Source organism: Antedon bifida, chromosome 1 (genome assembly GCF_963402885.1).
Source record: "Antedon bifida chromosome 1, ecAntBifi1.1, whole genome shotgun sequence".
NCBI classification, from domain to species: domain Eukaryota; kingdom Metazoa; phylum Echinodermata; class Crinoidea; order Comatulida; family Antedonidae; genus Antedon; species Antedon bifida.
Window position 1 is genome coordinate 10,388,256 of NC_136226.1, and position 13,391 is coordinate 10,401,646.

Below are 13,391 nucleotides of genomic sequence, written 5' to 3' on the forward strand. Positions count from 1 at the left end.
AAAACACAAAGTTTAGAAAAGGATAGTTCATTCACAGTAAAAAGCTTGTGACCTACAACTAGAATGTACATAAACATTATAATACAGTTCCAGTATATTTTGTGTTCTGGTGGTTATAGGAAGCCCTCTTTTCACAAACGCTCATAAATGAATAAAAGAAATCAAAGTATATGCCAAATTAAGTTTAATTTCTTTTTAAACCAGGAAATGAAAATCACAATAATACTGATAAGGCTATACTTAAATTGAACTTTTTTTTTATAATGCTTTACAAGTAAATACTTAGCTACTATAATAACGATGCAAATACCATACAACATGCAACTAGTAAATAACACCAACTTCAAGAACAAAAAAGCAATATAAATTTTCTGATAACTACAAAGACAAAACCTTTATATAACATCTGTTTTTTTCTAATCCTAATTTTTTTTTTTACAAGTACGAAATAAATTTTATAAAGTATGGCGTGTTCTATAAAGCTGGAAAATCGTCAGGAAGAAGGATAAATGTTCTGCAGAGTGGACACGTTCTCTCTCGTGTCTGTATCCACTGCTTGATACAGCTATCGTGAAAGAGATGACCACATTCCAGTTTATTCAACTTTTCAATATCTGCATTTACATCCTCGTGACAAACAGCACAGATATCTTCATCATGCACAGCCTTCTTTCTATAGTGATTATTTAGGTATTCACAGCATTGGCTGACAATCTCCGTCAGAGGAACTCCACTAAGTGTTCCTTTGTGAGCTTCACGAATGACTCTGACAGACTCGATGTAGTCGTTACGATGGAAGTCTGGAAGCTTCGTACTCAAGGTGTACACAATCTTATCAAGGCTACTTTGAGGTGGTTTCTTTTCGTTACTTACAGCTTGCCCTCGTTTTTTCTTTCTCTTTATCTCTTGCCACCTTCTGCTCTCATTATCATTGTAAGAGGTCGATGGCACAATACTGACTGCAGATGGCACTAAAAATTGACATGTTGAATCTGGTGAAATCTTCTCTATTTCCAGTGAAATTTGTGGCGGTGGTGGTGATGTTATCTGTTTGACATTACTATGGCCTCCCTTAAACGTTCCAGGTACCTCTTGCGACCAGGACTGCAATGTCTTTACAAGATCCGACACACCAAGACTAACATCACCACCTGCAGGGTTTTCAAATTGGTAACCGACACCTCTACATGGTCTCAAACTATCAGTGCGTGGTGAGGTAGTAGGAACATCTTCATCATCCCAGCACTCTGTTTCATCCATCTCAACGTGATAAGTCATACAACTAACATCCAACTGTTCCCCGCTTACTCTTTCCGGAGGACTATTATTTCTGCCAAGTTTTGGGATAAAACTAGTCTGGCTATTCAAATCCCTCTGTCTTTTCATCTGACCATGAACAATGTTCTCTTCACATACACCATGAATTAAATCCTTAAGTCCTTGATCAGTAAGGCTTGGGATAAAGCTATTCTGTTGTGCATCACCACTACCATTTCCAAGAGATTGAGTGGCACTTCTTCCAAGATTTAAATCCATAAGTTTTGGAATAGCAGGGGGATCATTTATCTGTAGTTTGATTTCACTTAATAATGGTGGTGTGATGATTTGCTCTGCCAGGACCGGTATACTGGGTACAGTTATAGATGGCGCATTGGTTGGACCCTTCTTTCTAAATGGTATTGGTTGTTGAAATCGTCTACGTGACGCAGCAGATATATACCCTTCAGTCTTCATGTTTAAACCGAAGGACGGTGCTAATCTAGGATTAACTGCAGTCGGTACTTTGTTTTCCATGGATTTGAAAGGTGGGCTATTAATAATAGGAACTGGATTTTGTGGCACACTGAATTGAGGTCCAGGAGGACTAGTGGTTGAGCGAGGTCTAAATACTGGTGATTTCTGAATGCACTCGGTACGAATATATGGAGAACTTCCACAAAGGCCTGGAGGTCTTGGCATAGCATGCTGTTGTCTTGTGAACATATCACTTGGCATTTGTCGAGGTTGTCGCAACGAGGGTATAGCTGATGGTTGTTCTGGAGACTTCATCTAATAATTTGAAAACAAAAAATAATATGGTAAACAGCTTCAGATTATTTTCAATGCTTTAAATGATAATTATATGGTACAGTTTTTAAGTGTACAATACTTAGATAATGAAGCAAGTAAATAAAAGTGGAACAGAATTTGCTTAAATGCTAAAATCTAAAAATATACATTTTTTATTCTTCACCTTTTCAACTAATGAAGTTCCAATCATTGGTCTTTTTTTGGTCATACTGTAAATAAAACAAAACACAATACTAATATTAGTATAACATTATCAAAATACCTAACTTGGACCTAACTTATTAATATAATATTGATATTACATTATATTTTTAACAGAAAGAATGAGTATTTATGAACATTAGGGTGTTGATTATAAAATAAATAATCTTCATACCCAGTTTTGTCGGACAGCTTTTCAGACACTTCTAAGGTTTCCTTTCGCTCCTGTTAACAAAATATGTATTTCATTACAAATTAATTACTAATAAAATAGGCAGTTACAAATAAAAAAAATTATCTTGTACCTTGTAGTCACTGAAATCCACCTCATTAAGGGTTTCATCAGAAATGATGAGTGATTTAATCCACTACTAGTTTTTAGAATTATATTAGATTTTTAGATTAGATTTTAACATACATTATTAAAGAGTACAACATATACTAACTATTCAAATCAAAAGAAAAATAGTGTACTCACCTTTTTCACAAAGAGACTAATGTCTTGTTCTAACAAAAGAGGGCAGTCTTTAAGCGGTATGTCCTTTTTAAGTAATTCTAAAATGTTGTCATATTGTTCCTTTAAATCAGCTTTCTGTATTGTAACAAGTTCAATGTACTCCATCCAAAGTGTTCCAACAGGCACGCTATCAGATGAACTAAAACACAAATATACGTAATAGTCACATCTTCCAAATACCGGACACCATTCAAAAGCTGTCCTAATATGTCTGCGTTTTCTGGAATTCTGTCATGGAGGTCTAATATTAAGGTGTTTGAATATCGAATAAAGAAGTTGTCTATGATTTTAAATCTCAATTTGGACAGATGTTGTCCTCTTGTAAATTTTCTTGCTTTTAAAATTTTAATTATATCAACATAACAAAGTGGTTTATATTTTCATTCATAATAACTCATGGGTCATACCCTGCCTTGTAAATGTAAAATAACTAAGTGAATTTGATGTCTGTTGAATAGAAAGTGTTATTCAACCATACCACATATCATGCTACTGGATTGGATAAGGAAAGAGTGACATTTTCACTCTTTCCCGATTGGATTTTAAATGAACATACTATAAAAACGAGTGTGATTTTTTTAAGATTTCAGAAACACTAAAAGCATGTCTGACGACCTTAGCTACAATTAATTTTTTCTCTGAGCTGTTCCAATAAATTATAATGGAGGCTCCAGCCAAATATGGACCACCAAGTAATAAGGTCAAATTACTATTATTTTGTGTACACAAGCAGTTTTAATTTTAAAGTCAATTGGTACAAACCCACCAAAAAAAATGGTATTAAAAGCAATTATTGCAAATCATTTTATACTCTTACCTAAACATTGAGTTGAAGTTAACTTCTTTTTTCCTAACAACTTCCCGAATTCTACCCAAGCATTCTTTATAGATTGCTTCCAACACCTATAGAAATGGAATCCATAACAATACCAATAGATTATAACATATGAAGCACTGTTTAAGTGCTAGGTCAGGTTGAAAAGGAAGGCTGTAACTATATATTATACTACTACTATATATCAACACAAACATAATCTAGATATATATCATGTGAATAATAATAATAGTTCATTCTCATATAGCATATATAAGCAAGCTCTCAATGGGCTGCACATTATTACTGCGGCCATTTTTTGGATCATACACGTATGGAAACATACTCCCATAATAATGCAGCTAGTAATCAGCGCAAAGTTGTGTCTTGATCTAACCGGTACCCATTTTATACACCTCTCTGGGTGGAGAGAGACAAATTAGGTAACGTGTCTTGCCTAAGGATACAAGAAATGCGGCGAGAGATGGATTCGAACCACCATCAGTAATCCAACGTCCAACACACTATGACCATGTTTTGGTTTGAAAATTGCCTTCTGAAAAATCTTAATCCCCGGATTACCTTGATTTCTGCTTCTCGTGCTCTTGCTTGAATCCCTTTTAATTTCACCTGAAATTCAACAGACGTTTTGTCCTTATCTTCTGTCAGCTTTTTCACACTCTCCATTAAATTGATATTTAGATTTTTTAACCTAAAATAAAAGTTAATACACTAAAGCACAGTTTATAAAGCAGTAATATAAAATAAACCTAAATAAATACATGTTTTTTCAATTGAAATATTTCATTTGTACTGGGCGACCTCTTCAGTCAAAGACTGGTCTCCCAGAGGGTCCAGTTACGATCAGTGGCTGTGATGTACTGTACAGTCTAAACTACTACCAGCAGAACCATGGAGCGAGTGACCCTTGAACCCTTGCCGATGTTATGGCTACGAAATTACGGTTCGGTCACTCACTTGCATAAATGAAGTGCAGGGGTTGCGACAAATACAGAATAAGTGTATTAGAAATTTAAAATAAGCATCCCATGCAACATATAATATCATGATATTATGCTCATGTATAATCTGACCTCCTAATTTAGGATAAATTTGGACATATGGTAAATCCATTAATAATCCTTTAAAATCTCACCCCCAAATTTTCGCCAAAATTCATAACGAGGACCCTGGGACTATTTTCATCATATACAGTAATAAAATACTTAAAACCAATTATTATTACTTGTTGTTCTTTGTATTTAGTTCCGATATCTGCTTCAGTGCTTCACTTAATTCTGTATTGACTTTTTTCAGGTCCATATCTTTGACTTTCATTTTCATTTGGGCTTTTCTTTCAATTTGCTGCAAAAAAATATTTGAAAATATTTATACACAAATGGTTTTTTTAAAAAAAACCATGATTGGTTAATTTTCGTATCATTATCATTGTTATTCTGTAGTTATATATAAATGGTTCTACTACATGGTAACTTTGCTTTTATTTTATTCAATCCACAACCAACAGAGATAAATACCTTCATTAACAGCCTTAGATAAAACAAAACAAAGAATACAATAAGGATAAACAACTTTTAGATCTTTTTTTTAGATCTAAAAATGGATAAACTGTTAGAAAATAAATCAATATCATGAACTTTCAAAGTATTACAATTTTGAGCTAATCTCTGAAATAAACCTCTCTTACGTTGTGTAAACATTTTGTGTAATGCAAGGCTGTTGTGCATTTAAAACAAACCTGCAGTGTGCATTATTTATTTATTTAAATAAATTTTCTCTTTTGGTTAACAATGAATAGGATACTTACTTCTGTTGTATGCTCCATATTAGTCAATTTCATTTGTGTTAGTTCTAATTCTAATTTTTGTTTCATGCTTGCTTCTAATTGACGTTTTATCTAAATAAATGAATATTCAATGATTAAAGGTTATTATTTGGTCCTAGGCAACACGCCAATCGTACTGTATAAAATACAGTAGGACCTCTACTATTGGGACATCTTCGAGAACCAAAGTTTCCACTTAGTGGTGGCTCCTGCAAATAGGTTGGCCATGTATCATCCACTAATGTAACAATCAACCACTAACATAGCAAAAATCCACCACTAACTTAACATTTAATGTTACAATAGTGGTTTATTGTTATGTTAGTGGGTGATACAGGCCATACTGTTTAAACATATATATTCTATAAGCGCATTGCTAAAAATAATAATAGTGAGCTTTCGCATCAGGACGGTAGACGATAGAGATATGAAATGATACAGTAATTTATATAAAATGTTTATCTCTGTATTTATGTATGTGTATAAGCCCAGTAAATGCTGTTCCGTTCTCATCGGGATTATAATTGGTCGATTTAACCATGGAGGAAAAATCTTTAATGATTTAACGTTCGGTCCAATGAGACGGAACAAAGTTTATGACATCATTTTGTAAGACCTAGCCTCATGCAACACAAAAACTTTTCAAACACACCCACCAAGTCCGCATGTACAGGGTCTGTGGACTATGTCGAAGATGGACGAACAATGTAGCTTGTGTCCCAAAATAACAGTCATGCTCTGTTAATTACCGTCCCCTTCGTTTATCGTTCTGATGCGAAAGCTCCCTAATAGTAAGCGTCAAGAACGTAGATTCCATCTACCTTATGTTCCTTATCAGGATCAGAAGGCTTTCTTTCTCTCCAAGAACCAGAAACTGGTGGAGAAGGAGACCTCTCGAATGGTCTGTTGACAGATTTTTTGGTTGCCTTACTGGCAGCAGCTCCAACATCAATGCCAAGTAGTTTGGCTTTCTCTGTGAACGCCTCATGGCAGTCATCTGCAGTTTTATCCTTGCTTGGTTTCTCATCTATTTTAAGTTTATCAAGACTTGTTTGTAACTCCAAAAAAAGATCTTCAGCTTCACCTGTAATATTTTCTCATCTTTATCATTTAAAAATTAATTAATATTTAGTATAGAATTTCTTCTCTGCCTGTGAATTTATATATACATATTTTCTTAAATATCAGGTACAGGCATGAATTTTAAACATAATAATATCTGGTTAATTGTACATAGTCATATATTTGTAATTGAAATCTAGACGAAAAAAGTAAATACAATATTTGGCAAAATATTTTTCAGTAGTTAGGTAGTTTAACCTAATGTAATAACATGTCTGGTGACTCCCTAGAAGGTAAAAAAAAGATGATAATTTTTGCTATAGCATGAAAATAAAACTCTGAAGTTGAATAAAAATACCAGAAACGTAAAATTCAAGTTACATTACCTAAATGTAGTCATCTGATATGATTTTTTAACCACACTGTTTATTTTTTATAGTTTTTTAAAAATGCCTCTCTATTTACAACATTTGTGTACAAAAGAATAGAGATTTTGCTGTGTAATTTGAACTATCTCCCCACTGATAAGAAAGTGCTTATTTTCAAAAAGCTTGTGTAACACAAATAAAATTCCAAAGATTATGAAACATAGGGGAAACTATAGATCGATAATTATTGGAATGTATGATCAATAATTAATGCCTTAGATGCTATCTATAATTGTGTTGATTTATTTCCACCAGCAAAAATGAATACGTTTTAGGATTATTCAATATACCAATTGCCAGTCTATCAATTTTTATAATACTTTTAATCAGAAAAAAAGTTGCATTAAATTTAATTTTCATTTAGTTATGCTAAAAGAAGTTTAAACAATATATATAATATAATATTATATAATATAATAATATAACAGTAAAAAAAACAAAAAATAAGGTCGCTCTGTAGATGAGTTGGTAGATATTTTCTAATATTATTGGAAAATCTTTACCAATAAAAAACAACCATCAGATGGTAATAAAGTGTAATATCCTTTTGCATTGAAGAAAACTGCCAGCAAAACTTCAAACTATTTATTTTGAAATGATTTACAAAATTGTTGTTTATCGCAAATCTGTCCCATGAAAGTTGTTTAATGAATCTTCAATATAAAAAAAGCCCTCGACAAAAAATGTCACTGTGTATATGTAGAAAATCTTGACCATTAAAAAACACCCATCAGATGATAAAGTGTAATATTCTATTTTGTGAAGTTGTATTGATATAATCACTGGGTTTTCCTGACAACAGTAAGGTTTAGATTGAAGCCGCATGTCCAATTTTATTTATCAGCTAAGTAAGGCCAAAAAAAAAAAATTATTGTGTTGGCCACGCCCGACCGACCCTAAACTGCCGAAAATAAAGGTCGGCTTTTTTTTTTTTTTTTTTTCTTTTTGAGCCAAACGGCAATTTTGAAACCAAATGGTGAAAAAATATTGTCTTATTCGCCAAATTGGTGAACATATTTCACCTCCGCCGGACGTGTAAAAAAGAAGCGTGCAACAACCAACCGTGAATCAATCACGTGATAACCGGAATACGCGATTATTAATTTTTGGGGGATCCAAGTTTAAATTAAATAAACACTTTGATTACACAGTGGTTGAGGCTGGTTTTTAATAGTTATAACATTTTTAAACACCCTCATAATTAATGGACTCTACCAATGTTGATCTGCAGCAAAAGAACAACAGATCGTACATCGCACGAGGTTGTTGATGCGGTGTTTTTTGGTTTTACTGTACAGTACTAAGATCTGATTACGGACTTGTTAAATGATTTAAAAAGCATGGGTTCGCCAAGCAAGTAGGCCTATATACGTTTAATAAAAATGTACCTAAGATTGTCGTAAGCTCTTTTGTTCAAACTTGTTATTTATATAGCGATAATCCATCCGTTCCGGCATGCACGCTAGGCTTCTAGCCGGACCTCTATCCTCGATCGATCGATGTCGCTGGTGGGGAATTTCCGCGCGATAAGAAATCGGCGAAATACGGCTCATAAAACGGCCTACATTTTAATGTTATTGTTATATCTTTAATGCCAGTGTAATTACGTATGGATAAAACAATATAAAACTCAATATTTTTCATCTAGAATAATATGCTAACTTGCGTAATGTAGCATTAACACGGAAATAGTTTATTTCGATCTTGAATGTTTTTGTTGGCTTTAAAAATGGTAGCTAGGGCTAGCCTAGGCATTTTTGCCTTAAAAAGCTAGGCCTACGTTTATTTAATAAACCTTTTTTAAACTTTTGTTGAAACAATTATAGCTAGCGTGAGCCTAGGGTGCTATGAAAAGTGTTTAAAAGTCTTTTTGTATCAATTGTGTAAATTGTTTATTATTTTGCCGGCAACACATTTTTGGTCTGAAAAAAAAAAAAAAAAAAAAAAAAAACTTTTCCTACCGACCTACCCATTTTTAGGATTTACCCAAAACGTGGCCAACACAATACATTTTTTTTTTTGGCCTAATGAACACAAACTACCTATTGCTAGTGTAACACCATACGTGCATTGTAAAATACATTTGGTATATTGAATTTTATCGCGGTAGCAATCACAATAAGCTGTTCCTTCTTTTTTTTCTTATTCTCATTTTAGGCAAATTGCCAAGGATAACCACAAGTGAATTCATTCACTATCCTAAAAGGTGGCAATCCCATTCACAAGACAAACATATACACAAGATGCTCTACATAAACAAAGACTTACAAGTCTTTGGGAGTAGAGTTGCAAATTGTCATGAGAAAAAATCCCGACATTTGACAAGACATCAAGACATTTGACACTTTTAACTGATACATGTCTTATAATAATAAAATAGCTAAAACTAGCTTAATAGTACAGTATATCAATACAAGGATGGATGCAAATGGCCTGTAAGTAATTTGACCAATCACAACGCAATGGATCATCAAACTGTCACTTGTGATTGGTCAACTTCTGTTGCTGTGCCTACATCATTTTTTCCAAATGAGAACTAAGCTTTATGTTATAATGCTTTGTCATATGTTTGATATAATACATTTACATTTTGTGATAAGTACTTACTCTCAGATAAACTTTTTGATGTACAGTCTGGATCGGTTGGTTCCAAATTTGGAGACATAATGCCAGATGTAGCCGATTTGCCTTGCTATAAATAATATAAAACGTATTATGCGGCAAACAAATAAAGAACAATTAACTTTTATAATGCTAAAGTAATAAAATAAGAATTACATCAAAGAAGTCCGTTAAAAACAAGCAAATCGTACAGCATTATTTGGAAATTTGTCAAATTATATTATCAGAATTGTTTTGATTATTTTTTATGCTATTATCAAGTTGCTTTTAAAACCAGTTTCATTTGAGGCTAGGGAGTGGGGTAGAAACGGTTGTGAGTTACCGCCCAGGATTGAACCCTGCACCATGGCACTGGAAAGCAAGCATGGTAACCACCAAGCTACAGTTCAACTACTAGATATAAATTGTACATACTGGAGTTAATGGTGTAAAAGGCTGAGCTTGAACATCAAGGCCAGTTTTAGTTGGTGTCGATGGTTCAACGTGTTCATCAGGTTTAGTAGCATTTGGAGTAGAAAATATATCAGAAACTTCTTGTAGATCGGTACTCTCGGCTACGGGAGATTTTACGTGAGACTTTACGGGAGACTTCAACGGAGACTTAACAGGAGACCCGTCAGGTTGGTCCTGTTGAGGTGAAACAACAAAACATTGTACATGAAATAAATATTGTTTTAAGCTCTGTCTACACTATCAAACTAGTTTGACAAAAAAAAATATGATAGTGATATTCCCAAATATGAATTTTTTTTGTCACATAAAGTTTGATAGTGTAGACAAGGCTTTAAAATAGCAATACGACAACCTCTCATGGGATAAAAAGATAAGATAGTAAGAAATAGTTAGAAAAAAAAAATCTGAGAAGAAAATGGAGGGAGAATTGGATTACCAACATAGTAAGAGCATTGAGCAAGTAAATTTGAGAGATACAGCAGTTAAGTACTGTCTCTCCTTATCCTTATAATTTAAGATTTCTGTCAATCATCTTGGTTGTTAATGTTTTCTTAAGGCATTTTTAAATTTAACTTAAAAATCAAAATAGAAAAATAATTGTTTACCTCTGCCACGCAAACAATATCCCCCTGGATTAGGAACATGGGAGATTTAAGAAAGAACCTTTGAATACCACCAAATTTTGAGATGATTTTCCTCTTAGATTCTGGTAATGACATGAACGTGCTGAGTATACGTTTATTACAAACATCCATTGGTCCATTATCTCGCAACACTTGTGAAAATAACCTTTTTAAAAAGAGATTTATTTGCATGAAATAGTGAATATCTTTTCTGAATATCAAGACTTGCCGCAGTTACTTGTTATCTTTTTAGTTTGTTGTTATTGAAAATTATTAAGTTTTAAAATGACTACTTCAATAAGCCTATTCCAAACCATTGGTGATCTTGGAGTCACTCAGGCAGGCTGAACGCATTTTTGGTTGCGCTAGCAACCACGCAGCGCCACCTACCGTCGTGACATCAGCACCGTGATACTCTATAGGGTAAACTAATACGGTAAGAATACAGGCTTTGGATATGATAGCTGGGCAGATTATGGCCAAAAAGTCCTCTAGAAAAGGATGAGGTGGCAATGGAAGTACTACCGGCTAATTTTTATATTTTTAGAAAATATAGGTCTTGGGAAGGTCACAACTCAAAATTACCCAGAATCCCTTTGGGGGAACATGTCCAAATCACCTAATCAAAATGGCCACCATTTTTTACATAAGAATTATGGTTTTAGGATAATTTAAGTTAAAATTGCTTTTCTCCCAAACTACTCGCCAATAATCATTGAAACCTGCTAAAAACGTACTCTGGTATTAGAAAACGAATAAAACAATAAAAAATAAATAAAATATCCATCGCCATGGCAACCGTTGCTATGCATATTTTTACATTACAGATATTACACAGAATTTTTCCGTAAAAAGACAAAAGTTTTTATTTACATTAATAAACATTTTTTTTTGGATCAATTTTTAAATAAAAACTATCTACTAGTATTGTTAAATAATTAAATAGTTATGTAAAAAAAAAATAAAAAAATTGTTAATAACATAACATAGGCCATTAACAAAGGATTATGGTTTTTATAGATGACATGTGGATGCAAGTAGGCATATAAGTTTAGTAATTCTATATGTAATGTATATTACTGTAGAAAAATAAATACTTGTAAAGTTGTTTCTTCTCTTCATGTTGTTCCTGAGACAGAAATACATCAGAGTTTTTTGAGTCTTGCATTTTGTTCTGTGAAACATTATCTCTGTTCTGCACACCACCTGCATTAGTGTTATGTTGCGCATTACCTCTGATAGAATGCTGTTGTTCACCACTGCCTCTATTACTGTTAGTGTTCTGTGGCGACATATTACAGCTCCCCATTGGCCGGTTTAATGACGGCCATCTTGAATTCTGCTGGTGATTGGGTACTTGAAAGAGTGTAGTTTGTTGGTACAATGTCTGTTGATATGTTGGGTTCGGAAGAAGTGGGGGTCGATTTTGAAATAGTTGGTTTGATGGATATTGATTTTTGTTGTAATCATACATGGGTACATTATTTGATGTGTAGGGTTGACCATTTGGAGGTGGAGTGTAGGATCCCAGAAGCCTAGAAACAATACATAAGATTTAATTATTGCCAAGTTTATATTACATATTTATATAATTAACTAAACAAAAAAGAAGAATGTATGTAGTTAATACAAATGAAATCAGTCAGTTGTGTCTTATTCTTACCCAGCAGGTTGAAACATTCTGTCCAACCAGGTGTGTGAGAGGAGGTAGCTTAGCTAAACAAATCAAAGAAATACAGCACAATCACATTCTTCAACCTGCAGTGTATGTAAAATAAAACAATATCAGGCCTATTTAGTATTAATTATATTAGGCCTAGGCCCTAGCCTAGTATATACTATTAGGCTTATTGATTTGCTATCATGTAGTGCATATTCTAGCTTCTTTTATCGATGGTTTTAAATGATACCATTTTTTATTTTACGGAAACTAAACAGAAACAGCATTAAGGCCTAAACGTTAAATAAACTAATCAGTGAAGGCCATGGACCACGTTGTGAATATCTGTAGGTCAGCATAATGATGGCTTTCCGGTGGTGGCGTGGCGACCGACAAAAGGATCGACGGAGAGGAGACTAGTAGGAGGAGGAAGGACGGAGGTACAGTGTACTGTGTACTAGTAACACTACATTTATTAAGTGAAAGTTTAACTCGCATCCGATCTAACTAATTTAACTAATTCCCCAATAAAACAACCACACACACTTGTATTGAAAATACTAGAAAATACAGACCTCTATTCAATATTTCGCGCATTTCTTAAACACACACGACGCGAGGGGGAACGACGATAACATAGGCTGAAAACAAAAAAATGTTTAATCTCTACCTGGTGTTCAGAATTACTCAAGTGTGAAAAAATGACGTGAAATGATGCGCAGAAAGAAACTTTTTTAAAGTTTGTAAAAGTTTTCAGAAGTTAGACTAAATCATGGAGCTGACCTATAATAACTAGCAAAGATCTTGCAAAATTAAATTATATAATATTACGTTGTTATTATTTCGTCATAGACACCATGACACAAATATTACATAATAATAGTAATATAGTTTCATTATTCCATTTGTAGTATAGTTTGAATAGGCCCTCATATAATCTTTTGTACATCTATACGACAAAAGCACAATTGGCCTTACAAATCAAATCATTGTGCGTGGTATAAATAATAAAAAAATATTTTCCAATAACTTTTTAGTGGTTTAAGTTCTTTCTGGGGACGTGGCTCTAACATGGCGATTTCAATATAGTATATG

General features: G+C 33.4%; 1 protein-coding gene across 3 annotated transcripts; it reads right to left on the minus strand.

Moving 5' to 3' along the window:
- Positions 1 to 167: 167 nt before the first annotated feature.
- LOC144841371 (uncharacterized) lies at positions 168 to 12,933 on the minus strand. 3 transcript variants are annotated; one of them, XM_078697700.1, is made up of 15 exons: positions 12,872 to 12,933; positions 12,300 to 12,394; positions 11,734 to 12,171; positions 10,619 to 10,802; positions 9,975 to 10,187; positions 9,546 to 9,630; positions 6,270 to 6,475; positions 5,431 to 5,520; positions 4,849 to 4,967; positions 4,185 to 4,314; positions 3,606 to 3,691; positions 2,750 to 2,927; positions 2,447 to 2,496; positions 2,234 to 2,279; positions 168 to 2,049 (listed from the first exon to the last, which is right to left on the minus strand). In XM_078697700.1, the coding sequence occupies exons 2-15, from the start codon at positions 12,314 to 12,316 to the stop codon at positions 475 to 477; spliced, it is 3,417 nt and encodes a 1,138-aa protein (XP_078553826.1). In that variant the 5' UTR covers positions 12,317 to 12,394; positions 12,872 to 12,933; the 3' UTR covers positions 168 to 474. The 3 variants fall into 3 exon arrangements, with proteins under 3 accessions (XP_078553826.1, XP_078553819.1, XP_078553833.1); XM_078697693.1 differs by having other exon boundaries at positions 6,270 to 6,532; XM_078697707.1 differs by lacking the exon at positions 5,431 to 5,520 and having other exon boundaries at positions 6,270 to 6,532.
- Positions 12,934 to 13,391: the final 458 nt, after the last annotated feature.